General features: G+C 53.6%; 1 protein-coding gene across 1 annotated transcript; it reads right to left on the bottom strand.

Moving 5' to 3' along the window:
• Window positions 1-404: 404 nt before the first annotated feature.
• NRN1 (neuritin 1) lies at window positions 405-8,165 on the bottom strand (the record flags this gene model as incomplete). The annotated part of the gene is made up of 3 exons (XM_084279774.1): window positions 405-636; window positions 3,661-3,805; window positions 8,111-8,165. The coding sequence occupies 3 exons, from the start codon at window positions 8,163-8,165 to the stop codon at window positions 405-407; spliced, it is 432 nt and encodes a 143-aa protein (XP_084135900.1).
• Between the last annotated feature and the right edge of the window lie 5,731 nt (window positions 8,166-13,896).

Consider the following 13,896-nt stretch of genomic DNA (forward strand, 5'->3'; position numbering starts at 1 on the left):
GGCCGATTACAACCTTAGCGTTAGGTGGCCCAGAGCCGTTCCTGAGATTGCTTTTGCACAACGAGGGCTCGAGTTTGTATTTTTATTTTTTTTTCTATTGGTTTTTTGTTGTTTTTTTTTTTTTTTTTGATTCGAAGCGATAGTAAAGCTGAGGTCCGATTTGGGCTGCGCGCCGCTGCCTGTTTGGTAACATTTGGCAAATAAAACACAAAAAAAAAAAAAAGTAAAGGGAGAACGCTTCCACAGTCCTACATGGGTGTTTCACCATCATCAGCCACCACCACCACCACCATCATCATCATCAACCACAGAAAAGCACAACGTCCCCAAAGCAACGGATGGACACTTCCTCTACAGATCCAGCACATGGAGAAGGTGTGGGTGTGAGTGTGCTCGCCCCCCCCCTAGAAAGGCAGCCAGGTCACTAGCGCGGCCCACAGAGCCGCCAGGAGCAGGGGCAAAGCCGGCGGGAGGAGGGACGGCGCCGCGCCGCTGCCGCCTCCGCACAGTTCAAATAAGCTGCCTTGGAAATCGAGGTTTTTGGATTCCCGTCTCAGTTTCTCCCAGAGGTCTGTCGCTCCTTCCTGGCAATCGGTGAGCGCTGTGAGGGTGCAGGCGTGGAAATCATCCCAGTACCTGCAGGAGGGGAGAGCAGCCGGTATCAAAACAGGCACGCACCCACCTCCCCCGGGAGGAGGGAGGGCAGCCCCCCCTCAGGCACCTCGCCCCGACACACCACCCCCCTTCTCCCTCGACGGTGGAGCTGAGCTGGGGCATGCCTTAAAGGGGCTGACGCCCGGCGGGGAGGAGCCACCTCCTCTCACACCCTAAAACCCAGCCCCTGTCTTCCCCACCCGAGATACCAGTTCCTGGGAGGGATCCTCGGCCCCTCGCATTCTCCGGGCTGCCCCACATCCCGCCCCGTGCGCACACTTTGCTTCCCTGCCAGCTCCCGGCAGGGGAAGGGAAGGGGGAGGCGGTGGGGTGCCGCTGGTTGTGGTCTCGGGGATAACCCCTCCCCAAACCCGCCTCCGTCACCAGCCTAAGCTGGGCGAGATGGGACAGAAATTGTTTTGGGGGATCTTTGCCTGACGGGGGGGAGAGGACATGAGCCCCTCGGCGGGCAAACGCTAGCCTAGGAGTCCACGGGTTCTTCGTCACCGGTGGGAGCGGGCAGACGGGAGTGGGAAAGGCATCGCTCTTCCCAGGCAGAGGCGGCATCCCAGAGGGTCCCGGTGCGGCGTGAAGAAGCCCTCGGGAGGGATCCCCCTGGACGGGAGCTGGCCCTGACTGCGGGGGCAGGAAGGGAGGAGGAGGAAGAGGAAAAGGAGAAGGAGAAAAAGGAAAAGAGGAGGAGGAAGGAGCATCTTCCCTTCCTGGGCCCTCCCGGGCGCCCCTCGCTGGCCCGCGGGTCTGTGTGCGGAGAAGGGTTTCTCCATCCCCAGGATAATTTCCAACACTTCCTACACTTTTTTTATTGTTGTTGGCTTTTTTGTTTGTTTATTTGGGTTTTCCCCCCGTTTTTCACGAGGTCTGAACTGGAGTTTGTCACCGTGGCAGGACCCGTCCCAGTGCCCCAACCCGGGGGGAGGAGGGGGTGGTGTGTGGACTGACCCTTCCTCTCCGCGTCTGGGTTATCGAAAATCACCCCGAATCTGCTTTTCTCCCTCTTATTTTCCCCTTACCTCAAGGCTGGCGCCTGCAAATTTGTATCTTAATTTTATTATTTTTTTTAACTAGTCCTACAGCCTCTAATTTATGGGCACTCTAAGCTGTTTGTAGACTCCCAATGTTTGCTACATTTGTAATAAATAATGAGATACTGAGAAGCCAGAGTCTGAGAGTGTGCCTCTCCTGCAGTATTTCTGTTGTAATTGCATCTCCCAAAGGAAAATTAAATCTTTACCCATCTCCTTTCAATATACATCCTGGCACAGTGCGAAGGCAATTGGGTGGTGGGAGGTGGTTGGGAAAAGGGTCTGATTTGGAAAAGGTACATTTTACAGGTCCAGACTACCTCTGGTCCAGCATTTTAGGGTCAAAGGACATAATATTAGGGCGTTGCTGTCCCTAGGTATTTATTTCTCACGCAAAACACAAGGTAAATGACAACCCAGCCTTTACAGTGAGTTGCCAGTCTTAGTAGGTGTAGCAAAATCATGCTTGACTCAGAAGTCTCTAGGTAGGAATAGAAGAGGGTTATAGTCCTGCTTTCTCTTCTCTTTCTTCTCTTCACCTTTCCTTTCCTTTCCTTTCCTTTCCTTTCCTTTCCTTTCCTTTCCTTTCCTTTCCTTTCCTTTCCTTTCCTTTCCTTTCCTTTCCTTTCCTTTCCTTTCCTTTCCTTTCCTTTCCTTTCCTTTCCTTTCCTTTCCTTTCCTTTCCTTTCCTTTCCTTTCCTTTCCTTTCCTTTCCTTTCCTTTCCTTTCCTTTCCTTTCCTTTCCTTTCCTTCTTCACATCCTTTGTTTTCTGAATTTCGGGGAATCAAAATTAGAACACACACACACACACCCCCATCAAAACATCCCACCTATTCCAAACATATTTATGTCTAAGCACCTTATCTCGTTTCTAATTTATTTTTTTTTTCCGACGGAGGGGGTTTGTGCCCAAAAACAGGAACAGGGAGAATATCTTGTGCAGCCGGATTTTTATATTATTTTCATATTTTTTTTTTCCCCCAGCCGTAAGGCAAAGGCCTGTGCCCCCCTGCCCGGGATGCGAGAGCCCGAAGCGGGGCGGGCGAGGCCGGAGCTGGCGGCTCCTCGGCCTCTGACAGCCGCCCCAGTAAGATTCGCTGCCCTCGGGTCTGGGGAAAACTACCCCAAATTTAGGGCTCCAGCTGTCCCAGTTCCTCCAGTCTCGCAGAAGGGCCAATTTTGCAAAGCGAGCTCTTCTCCTCCCTTTATTATTTTAATTGTTGTTTTCCTTTTAATTATTACTATTTTTCCCGTTTTATCGTTGCCCCTTCCTTCTCCTCCCCTCTGTGTCTGGAGCGGGGCGAAACTGGGGGGAAATGGGTTTTCCTCGGGGGCCAGGAAGGGCCGAGCGGCTCGGGGCGGGCGGGGACGGACAGGAGAGAGTGCTGCCGCTGGGAGATTAATACTACGGCTGGGATATTTTCAGTTTTAATTAAATTTTATTTTCCGAGAAATCGCCTCCCGACCCTTGGCTGGGGTGAGCTTCTTTGCCCCCACCCCTCCTCCGCCCCCCTCGCCGGCCTGCCTCTGCCTTGAGTGCCCGGAGGGAGCCCAGAGCCTGGCACTGAACTTGGGTCCCGAGGACAGCAAAAACGGGACTGATCTGCAGCTAATGTCAACATCCCAGTGTAAAGCAGGAAAAAGGAAAGAACACAAGCGAGGAGCTATGGGAGGTGGGGGCGGGAAGGGGACCCAAACCCGTATTCACGGAAGGAAAAGGTAAGAAAGCCATGGTAAAGACTCCCTGCAGACTTCACCTTTCCCCAGTCCCCACACAAGTGCGCTTGGACGGAGTTTTGAGCAGAGAAATGAACCCTAAAACACCAAACCCCGCGTTACTTCAGTTCCTTCCCTTCCCACCGCCACCATCCAACCTCGCCCCCATTCCCCAGCCACGGATGACCCCCAGTCCCGCCCTCCCCTCTCCCCCCCGCAGCCCTGAAGGAGAGAGGAAAGACCTACGCGCAGATCGTTTGGAGATTTCTCTTGTCGTCCAGGTCCTGCGGGTAGTTGGCCATGTTATCGCCCAGCCGCAGCAAACAGTCCGAGAAGCCCCTAAAGACCGCATCGCACCGCCCCGCCGCTCTCACCGCCTGCACCAGGTACGCTGGGGGGGGGCAGGGGCACAGGTCAGCTCCGCCGGCCCCCCGACCGCCCCGGCTCCCCGCTCCGCCGCCCCCGCCTCGCTTCTTCCCTCCCTCTCCCCCGTGGCTAAAGGCGCGCCCCGCCGAGGAGGGGTGGTATGGGGGTGCAGGAGGAGGAGGAGGGCGGTGGGACCGAGCCAGGGTCGCCATGGGGCACTCGGGGACATGAGTCAGGAGCGGTTCGCCCTTCGCTTTTTTAGCACCGGGCTTTTCATAATCCCTCGGGGATTAACGACGTTAATTACAGGGGTGGGTTTTGGTTGGGGTTTTTTAAAAATAATATTATTATTGTTTTGGGTTTCTTTTTTTTTGTTTGTTTAATTGAGAGGCGAGGAGGAGGGCAGACTAGGTGAGGATGCGCTGTCTGCCTCTCCCCGGACTTGCTCCTTTGTTAGGAAATTCCGGCTGGAAGCAGCCGGCGCGTTTCTCCATACAAACGCGGGCGCGCACACACGCACGCACACGGCTCCTTACTGCCAGGGTCGCTCGGCTAACGCCGTGCCAGGCGCAGCGGGAAAACAATAGTATTAATTAAAAACGGACACATAAAAGTCACCAGAACGAGCTGCGATAAAGACCCGAGAAGAAGCGAACCCCAAAGCCACGCACGCAGCGGTCGAGGGCGCCGGCCCCACGGCTGCCTCGGCTCGGGGCAGCGGGGTGGGAAGGGGCAGGGATGAATCCCGCTCCCCCAAACCTGCTGCCTCGGGGATCCTTCGGGGTTGCGCTAGGAAACGGCGCTCGGATAAATACAGTAGTAGCAAACCCAAGAACAACCGCCTGCAAAGGGGGAAAGAAAATGAATTACGGCGTGCGTGAGATGGTTCCTCCCGTGGCTGCCGGGCCAGGCCTCGCTGGGGAAACGGGACGGGACGCGGGGACGTCGCTGCCGCTGCACGACTCCCGCCACGGCCTGTGCCGCCGCACAGCGCCGCGCACCCGCCCACAGCATCCCGCACCGCAGGATGGGCTGGGGTACCCGGGCACGGGGGGATGCCGATCCTTAAGCGCTCTCCTGATAGTGACGGGGGCTGGGAACGCCGTGGTGTCCCCGGGCCTGAGCTCGCCCCCGGGAAGCGCAGCTGCGATGTCGCTGCGGCCAGCGGGGGCGGGAGGGGTTGTCCCCCAATCCTCCATTCGGGAGAGCCCCCGGCTACCCGCACCTCCGGGAGGAGGGGGTCGGGGCGCCCTCTCCACCCACCTCCCCGGGAGGTGGCTGTGGCGGTGTGTGTGTGTTTTCTCCGGGTACAGGCTAAATGGCTGACTCCCAACGAGAGACTGTTTGAGCCCAGATCCCCTCTCGCCGTTTGATTCATCGCTAACATGACTTGGTGGCCACTCCCCTCTACACACACACCCGCACCAGCCGTCACATCAAACCCCCGGCAGGCTACAGACATTGGTTACGGTAGCAAAAAAAGCCAGGCAAACAAATAGAGAGGAATAGAGAGGAACCTGGGGGTAGAGCCACGTCCTGTAAAACCCGCGCCATCCCACTCCGGCAGCTAGAGGGGGAAAGGGGAGGGGAAGTTGCAACGAATTTCTCCAAAAACGTGACAGGCTGCACTGAAAATAGGGGGTCCGAAGCGGACCCCTCTCCCCGTCCGGACAGGGAGGGTGGTAGAGGAGATTTGGGACCAGCGGGGCTCTAAGCATCCTTAGCCGAGGAAGGACGGCCTGCCCCTGTGTCCTCCCTCCGCACAAAGAGCACCCCCGGGCCAAAGTCTCCCCGAGTCCCGCCAATAATAATAATAATAATTAAAAAAAAAAAAAAGGCAAAAAGCAAAATCGGGCAGACGAGAGTCCTGCCCGGTGGAATACAGCGGGATTTCTCTTGAACTAGGTCGCTTGTGCTTTGCCGTGGCTCCGACCTTCCCGCCCCCCCCACCCCGCACCATCCCCCCTCGCCTGTCCTTCAAAGGCAAGAGTGTGTAGCAATTTGCAATGCAGCAGGACCGCAGGAGCCATCCATAACGGATCGTGCCCCCTCCCGAAATCCGCTCCCTGTCCTCTCAGTCCGCCTGCCCTTCGGGCACGGTCGGTCCACCCTCTCTTGTCCCTGGGCGCCTTCCGCGGAGACTCGGTGTCCCCCACCCCCCCTCTCCCCCCGTCACCTCCTAAAATGTCAGGGATCTCGGACAGCTCCATACCCCTCCGCCCAAACAATAAATACATAAGTAAAAAATGCCTGTCTGTCTGTTTTGGGGTTTTTTTTTAAGCCCCGGTGCATAGACACTTTGGGAACGAGCCGAGCATCCATCTCACACGAGCCATTACCGGGGACGGGGCAAAGGCGAACGGCCCTTTGCAAACCCCACGCCGACAACCACAGGCTGATTTCGGGGGCGGCAGGGGGAGGGGGTGGGGGTTGGGGAGCGGAGGGAAGGTTACTCGAAATACCGAAGGAGGAGCAGAGAGGAGAAAAGCCCTCCACGAGCTTCAAAGCTGTCCTCTCCCGAGGCACCGCAAAGCGACCGCACCGCCACCGTCTCCGCGGTGTGCAGCAGTATTTGGGGGTAACTTTCCAAATGACTGCTCATACCCACGCCAGCCCGGGGACGGCGATTCCCGGCGACTTTAGCTACCTTTTGAGGTTTCACCGTGACTAAAATCATCCCTCGGATGGATCCAGTAAGCACAAATGAGAGAAAACCCTCCTCCTCCAAACGAACAAAAAATGCGAGGACTGAAATTAAGGGCAACATCCAAATATTGCCTCCCCCCTTTCTTTCTCTGACAGTACATAAAATGGCCTTCGGACGAGTTTAGCCTCATTTAAAATGGAATGGTAATACGAATGGAGGGCTTTGCATCATATATCCATCCACATTTTCCAGAGGTCAACATTTCATCACAACATCTTGCTTTTTTTTTTCCTTTTTTTTTTTTAATTTCCTTTTTCCCCTCGACGAGGAAATGTTCGAAGCATTTTGCCCCCTTCTTTTTTCCCCTTTCTGGTTCTCCCTCTTTTTTCTTTTTTTTTCCCCCTTCTCTCCCTCTTCTTTCCCTTGGTACCCACAAAATGCTGCAGAGATTGTCTGGAGAGGAGGGTGACCGAGCAAAAGGACCTCTAAATAGCAATGCTGAGTTGCTTTGTTATTTTTTCTTTTTCTTTTTTTTTTTTAATTGTAGCAGAATTCCTTTGCAGGCAAATATTTTCAAAGGTATCTTCATACCTGGCAACATAGATAATAAAAGACGTGCTTCGATTCCCCTTTCCTTGAAGACCACGTTTGAATCTCGTTCGGGAATATACATATTCAATATATATTAAAAAAAATTCTGTATAAGACCAAAGTGGTCATTAACTCAGAGATTATTTAATGTCTATAGCTCATTTTTTTTTCTTCAGCAAAGAAATGTTGAATAAAACGAACGTGAGAGCAAACCAACAAAAAGAACCAGCGAAAACCCCAAGATATTAAACAAAACCAGCAACGAGAACACAAAAACACATACCCGCGTGGAGGGAAACCTGCTCTATTTTAGGTAACTCAGCATATACAGACAATTTTTGGAGCCACTCGTTTTTTGACAGCAGTTCTCCGAGCACAGAATTAACGATAGGGAGGTGGGACTTCGTGATTTCTTAACAATTTTTATTTGTTTCATCCCCGCATTCGGGTGAATTTCTTTTTTTTTTTTCTTTTAAGTTAACGTTGGGGTTGGTTTGTTTTTAGAGAGCTCTGAAAAGGGGAAAGCCTCTGAGTTCCCAAAGGGAGCCCTTTGCCTGTCGTCCTCCCTCCCCGATTTTCTGCAAAAAACCCCAAACTTTCGAGCTCGATCTCTCTCAAGCCATTTTGTGCCGGTTCTTATCTCTCCGTCCCCCGGGGAAGGGGGATTGCTTAATACCGGAGTCCCCGAACTGTCGGTGGGAAGGAATGCAGGGGATATCCGAAAAGCAAATACAAATGCAGTCGTTCGTGGGGACGGGGAGAACGGGGTGCGGGGGGGAGGTGTGTGCGGGAAGGAAGAATAAGAAAGGGGAGAAATAAAAAAGCGAAGTATGAATGGGCACGCACTGATTAGAGAAAACGATAAACAAAAGTGATTTAAGAGGAACAAAGAATTGGTTCCCTTTCCTACTGACCCCCTCCCTGCCTCCAGAGCGTGAAGAACCGCGAAGATGCCACCGGGAAGGAGGCAGCGGGAGAGGGGGTCCCCCCCCGCCGCCCCAGCGCAGGTTACTCCGACATTCCGCTCCTGCATGCATCAGCCGGGCTTTTGGTGCGCGCAACTCGACACCCCGAATTTGGCAGTCCACTTACCTATCTGTACAGCAAGGACCAGAGAAATATATCTGCCGTTCAACTTAAGTCCCATCCTACATTTAGTAAAACCATTTGCGGCTGCAGATCTTTAAATAGTTACTTTGGAGAACGTGGGGGAAAGCTGAAAAATAGGCATTGCCAACAAGTTCCGAGCAGCGGAGGACTTTGCAGACAAGGGGGGGGAGACAGGAGGAGAAGGAGAGAAAGAGGGAGGCAGAGGGAGAGGGCGAGGAGGACTAGCTGGGAATGGTTCGCTCCATTAGGAGGGGGCGGAGGAAGTACAGCCTCACGCCCACCGCCGGCCCTGACGCGGGGGGATGACACGGACCCGGGATTTTTCCCCCTTCTTCTTCTTCTTTTTTTAATTTTTTTTTAAACGTGCCCCTTGGAAGAGAAACGCCATTTATAGGCATCGCGGTCTTGATTTATCCGCTCTCCCCGTGTCCCCCCGCCCCATTAATCGCCGAGAAACTCCCACCCCCCCCGCGTGCGTTTCTCCTGCCCCGTGTAGTGGGGAGATGGGGGGGGGGGAGAAGGCAGCCGGGACCGTCCTCCCGGGGCGGGAGGGATGCGGGGGCGGGAGGGGGGACGCGCACACACGCACACACACGCGCACACACACGCGCACATACACACACACACACGCACACACGCAGACGGAGGAGCCGCCCCCCCGGGGGTGGGGATTGCACGGCAGAACACCCCCCCCCCCCCCTCCCACCGCCCCCGGGCCGCCCCGTCGGGGCCGGCCGGCCCGGCCCCCGCGCTGCGGAGCGGGGAGGAGGAAAGGGAGGAGCGGGGGTCCCCTCCCCCTTCCCGCCCCTCCCCCACCATGACGTCACCCCCAGGCCCATGAGGTGGGGGGGGGGGAGCGAGGTGGGGGGGAGCGGGTTGGGCCGGTCTCTCCCGGCTCTGCTGCCTACGCTCAATCCCGGTGGCAGTAGCCCTGCGGAGGGGCTGCAGAAGGTGGCGGGGAGAAAGGGGTCAGGCTTGGGGGTAGCCCTGGGGAGATGCGGGGGGGCCGGGCTGAGGCTGCGGGACATCGCACCTCTCCTCTGGGGGTGAGACGCTCCGAGGCGGGTGGATGGGTCACAGGTGCGGCAGGTCTGGGTGTAGGGGATGGTCACTGCCAGGGACAGGGCTTGGCCTGGGGTGCTCCTGCAGCCTGATGCCCTCCTGGGACCCTCCTCAAGGCCACCCCCATCCAGAGAACAACATGGGAGGAACGTAAAGGTGCCAGCATGGGCTTCTTCCCGTGCACAGCGACTGACCAAAGCCACATCCTATAGCCTTCCAAAGTTAATTCATCCCAGATCAGCTCTTAACTTCATCAGCCATCTGTAACATCTCCAGGAGCAGAAGGGAGAGTGGTTGGAGGGAGAACTACTGCTGACCTTCACTCTTCTTGGTCCTAGGTCACCCACTCTTTGCAATCCTGCTGTGCTGGCAGTGCTGTGGTGTCCTGGACAATCTGAGCTACCAGGTGGTCCCTCTCTTTTACAGACCACCTCAGACGTCAATGACAGAGGGACGGTGGCTGCCAGGATGGGTCCCCATGACCCCCATGGCCTGCAAATGCCCAAAGCCCACCAGGCAAGGACAGGGATTACAGGGGTTAAAGGAATCAATTGGAGGTAAGCCAACTGGAAGGCAAGATGCAAAACTTCCTTGCTACCATTCACAAAATAGGGCTAGTAAATGCCATAGCTGCTTCAGGTCTACTTCATGTGTGGAGAGGCGGCCTGCATGTGCATCCACTTAAAGCTATCACGAAGCCCCAACCTCTTTTCCTTCAGCCTGAAAGCAGGAATAATGTTGGCTAACTACGCTAGCAGTCACCTGGGGCCTGCAGATGAAAAACACTGGCTTGTCTCCTCAGCACTCTCCCACTATTCCATTTTGTTCCACCTTTTCTTCCTATTTATAGATTACCACTATGAACAATAAGATGGATTAGAGGACAGAGCTGTCTGAAACCCGTGGAATTGGAAAAGAATTGGAAAAGAAAAAATAGAAAGGTTCTTTTTCCACCAGTTCCTGGAGCCAGCTCAGCATGTGGACACATGGTAGTGAGTGCAGTGCAGAGCATCAGCAGTGGGTGCCACATCCCCTGCCAGCTTGCCCTTCCATTCACCCAGCCATGAAGCTGCAGCCTAGAGTGGAGTTGTCTTCTACACACTCCTGAAGACATTGGTGGCAGCCAGGAGGCTAAGGTTAAGCTTTGGACTGTGTGGCATGTTCTCTTTCTAGAGAATGAACGGTTTGAGTTTAAGCTGCAGCTAAGGCAAAACACTCACACCCAGCTCTTTGCTTCTGTGGTAATGGGTGCTTTTGTAGTGCAGTAAGAGAGACTGAAGTGGACATCAAAATGTGGAGCCCTGTCCTTTTCCCAGGAGGGACAGGTTAGATAGCCTGAAAGATCTTTTATGTCTCAGTGCACTGTCAGCATAAAAAAAGGAGGAGGATGAAAGGAGTGAGGGTTGAGGTACAGGGGTACATACACTGAACTTACTGACTCTTGGCCACTTGTGGCTGCGTTTGCTGTTAAGAAGGACAAGGCACCCTTGCGGCAGCACCAGGTTGTGGAGTCTGCAGCAAGAGGAGTTTCTCATTTCTCTCCTCTGCCCTATTGATAACTGCATTGGTTTATGTATGCCTTCCTATCTGCTACTTTTCCTTTTCTCAGGGCAGACAAGCCGTAGCTTCAGGTTAAAGGTTGGGCTGACACCAAGAAGCTCGTGTTAAACATGATTTTGACATCACACTATGTAAATCTGCTTTGAAACGAACTTCAGGGAGGTTTCCAATGCACAATCAGGAAGAGCTTAATATTTGGCTTCTGGTACGTCCCTCACCGCCGAGATGACCTGAGCCTCTGGCAATCTGGCCGCAAAGAACAGGCATATCTGGGGGATTTCTGGCAAAAAAAAACCCAACAACAAAAAAGCTAACAGCTAGAGGCATCAATTACAGAGGCAAAAAGGGCTTGGCCAAAGTCCTTTAAATGTTCTTGACTTTTGGGGCAGCCCAGCTCTGTCTGAAATTGCAGCCCGGCTCCAGCCTTACCACCTCCCCTGCCCCAGGAAGGGGCCCGTCGAGCGCGATAGATTCTGAACAGAAGCCAGCTGTTGGAACCCGTCTCAAATAGCAGCACTCTCAGCTCTGCTGGGAGCCAGGGAGCAGGACGAGGTGGGGACAGTTGTTTGCCAAATTATCTTTTTTATTCCCTCCCCCCCCCCCCGCCCCCCGCCTTTCTCTTTTCTTTCAACGTGGTGTTAGAAGGTGCCAGAATATCAGCCCACCTCTGAGAGACAACCCCGTGTGCCTTAGCAGAGGCGCTTCTGACGGCGCCTTGCTCAGTCCCAAGTCACGCTCGGGGCGACTTGCTCATCAGCACGATCTGGCCCCTGTGTCGAGGAAAAAGGGCCCCGTCCTGCCGGCAGCTTCGTGCTTCCCAGGGCTGGCGGCGGTGTCGTCCCGTGGGCGCGGGCGATGGCGGCCGTGGCAGAGGCAGACGGACGGAGCCCACGGCTGCAGGACAGATATAGCTCGGCCAGAGATAGAGGAACCGCCTCGCTCGGCGCGGCACAGCCCCGCCGCCACGGCGGGCGCGGCGTGGGATGCTCCGTGTGCCGGAGCGGCTGAGTAAGTATTTGGGTGGGCAGCCCTGCCGCTGCCAGTGCCGGGCGGAGAGCAGCGGGCTGGGCAGCTGGTGTAAAAAGCGAGCTCGGCTCCATCTAAAACCATCTACCACAAGGGGACCCACCGCGTTTAGCGGACGCGTTTCTCCTCCAGCTTTCGGCTGGCTGTCATGGCTGAACCTCAAAAGGGGCGGCCGGCTGGAGGGAGCAGAGCGAGATGCTTTCCCTGGCAAAGCTGCGATTCTTTTGCCCTTCATCCTTCTTCTCTTTTTTTCTTTCTTTTTTATTTTTTTTTTTATAATGCAAAATGTGTCTTCAAACAGCTCACACCGTGGGCTCCTCAGTTCACGCTTCAGGCTCGTAATAGGGGAAAAGCCTGAATCTTTGGCGCTGTCAGTCAGAGACTGATTTATTCTGAGCACCGGCTTAGGTTGGAGGGGAGGGTCCGGTGATATTTAAAAGTCCCTCCTATGGGTGTGTGAGAAACGTATTCGCTCTTAGCTCATCCTGCAGTAGCATCGCCTCTACCAGGAGGTGAGTGGTTGCTTTTTACTCTCCCTCACTCTCAGCCTGAGATCTGTCCCTAGTGAAGCCGAGATGAAACAGGGGGCAGCGATTTGTGTCTCTGTACCCGCCTGTCTCCACACTCTGCCCCCCCACCCCGCCCCCCGAGAAGGTGGGACAGAGCCGGACAGCTTTACATTCCCGAAGTGGCTGTCCTTGCTGCCGCTGTGCCTCCCAGCTCTCAGCCGCTACTTTCCCTAGGGGAAGGTGGCCAGCCAGAATAATACATGCAAATACCAAACCCAGCTGGTAAAATGAATAGCTGTTCACAGTATGATCCTCCAAGATTTTATTTAAGTAGAAAAATAATGAGAACACACTGAAAATGTGGCATGTAGGATTAAAGGAGTACTTTTCACTAATGGCCATGCTTCTAAAGCTTTTTTGGGTGTCCTTGTTCATTAGGTATCTGGCTTCATTACTAGCAGGATGTGTCTGACTTTTGCTAAGCAGAAAAAAAAATAAAAAATTGAAGTTATGCACCCGAAACCAGAATCTGCCCCACATCTACCTAGAAATTAGAGCTAAAGCAGTGCTTGTCATTCACCATGAAAATCATTGTCATCTGATGTCTGTGAAAATGTATTTCTGAAAAAATAAACTGTTGCTGTGGTTCCGAATATGAAACTGGGAAAGAAAAAAGTATATGGCTGAGGGGATGTAAAAGGGATGTCATTACTCCATACTGACTCTTTTTTTTTAAAAAAAACCCAGCACCAAAATGCTGGGTAAGGTATTTGTAACCTATCTGATGCAGAAAACAGCAATCTGATACAAACTTCGAAAGCAATTAGAATAATGCAATCTTCAGTCTCAGCTTCTGTGATTTTCAAAGGGGAAAACCAGAATACCAGACTCCAGCGGGTTTGTTTGAAAAGCTCAGCCTCTATGTTCATTCTTCAGTAATCTTCTCTTTTAAAAAGCAGTTTTAAAAAAAAACCCAAACAACTCAAGATGTCACTTGACCGTGATGAGTTCGTGCCAGCCAATCCAGCAAAGAAAGCATGATCTCTTCAAGAAGCAATAGCGTTTGCATGCCACTGCACTCCTCAGAGATACATTTTTAGGAGGGTGCCTCTGTGTGTGTGTGCGCTGAAAACTCTGCATCTTATTAGCATGACCCCTTTACATCAGCTTGTGGCACTGGCATTGCTGCAGAGCCCAGGCAGGCTGCAGGGAGGTGTGCGAGCCTGCGCTGCTCTAGCCAGATGGAGTTCACACCCACTACAATTATGTTTGCGACACATGATTTGCTTAAGGTGCCTGTGGATGTTTCAAAGAGTAGGATGGTTTCAGTAAAGCAGCCTCGGAAGAAAGCAGTATCAATCCCTAGCATCTTTACTGCTGAAATTTTCCTTCAAGAAACAAAAACCCAAGGCCAGTCTGTACACCTTCCATTGTAGGCTGGAGGGAAGTGCACATAGACCTGGAAAACAGCTGTGAAAAAGCTGATATTGGTGGATTTTTTTGGCATCCAGACTTGCTGTTGCCATAGAACACAGACCTGTAGAACAACCCTGGTTGTAAGGGACCTCCAGAGGTCCTTTGGTACAACCTTTTGTGGCAAAGGGAGACTGC

Source organism: Gallinula chloropus (assembly GCF_964237585.1).
Source record: "Gallinula chloropus genome assembly, chromosome: 2".
Lineage (NCBI taxonomy): Eukaryota > Metazoa > Chordata > Aves > Gruiformes > Rallidae > Gallinula > Gallinula chloropus.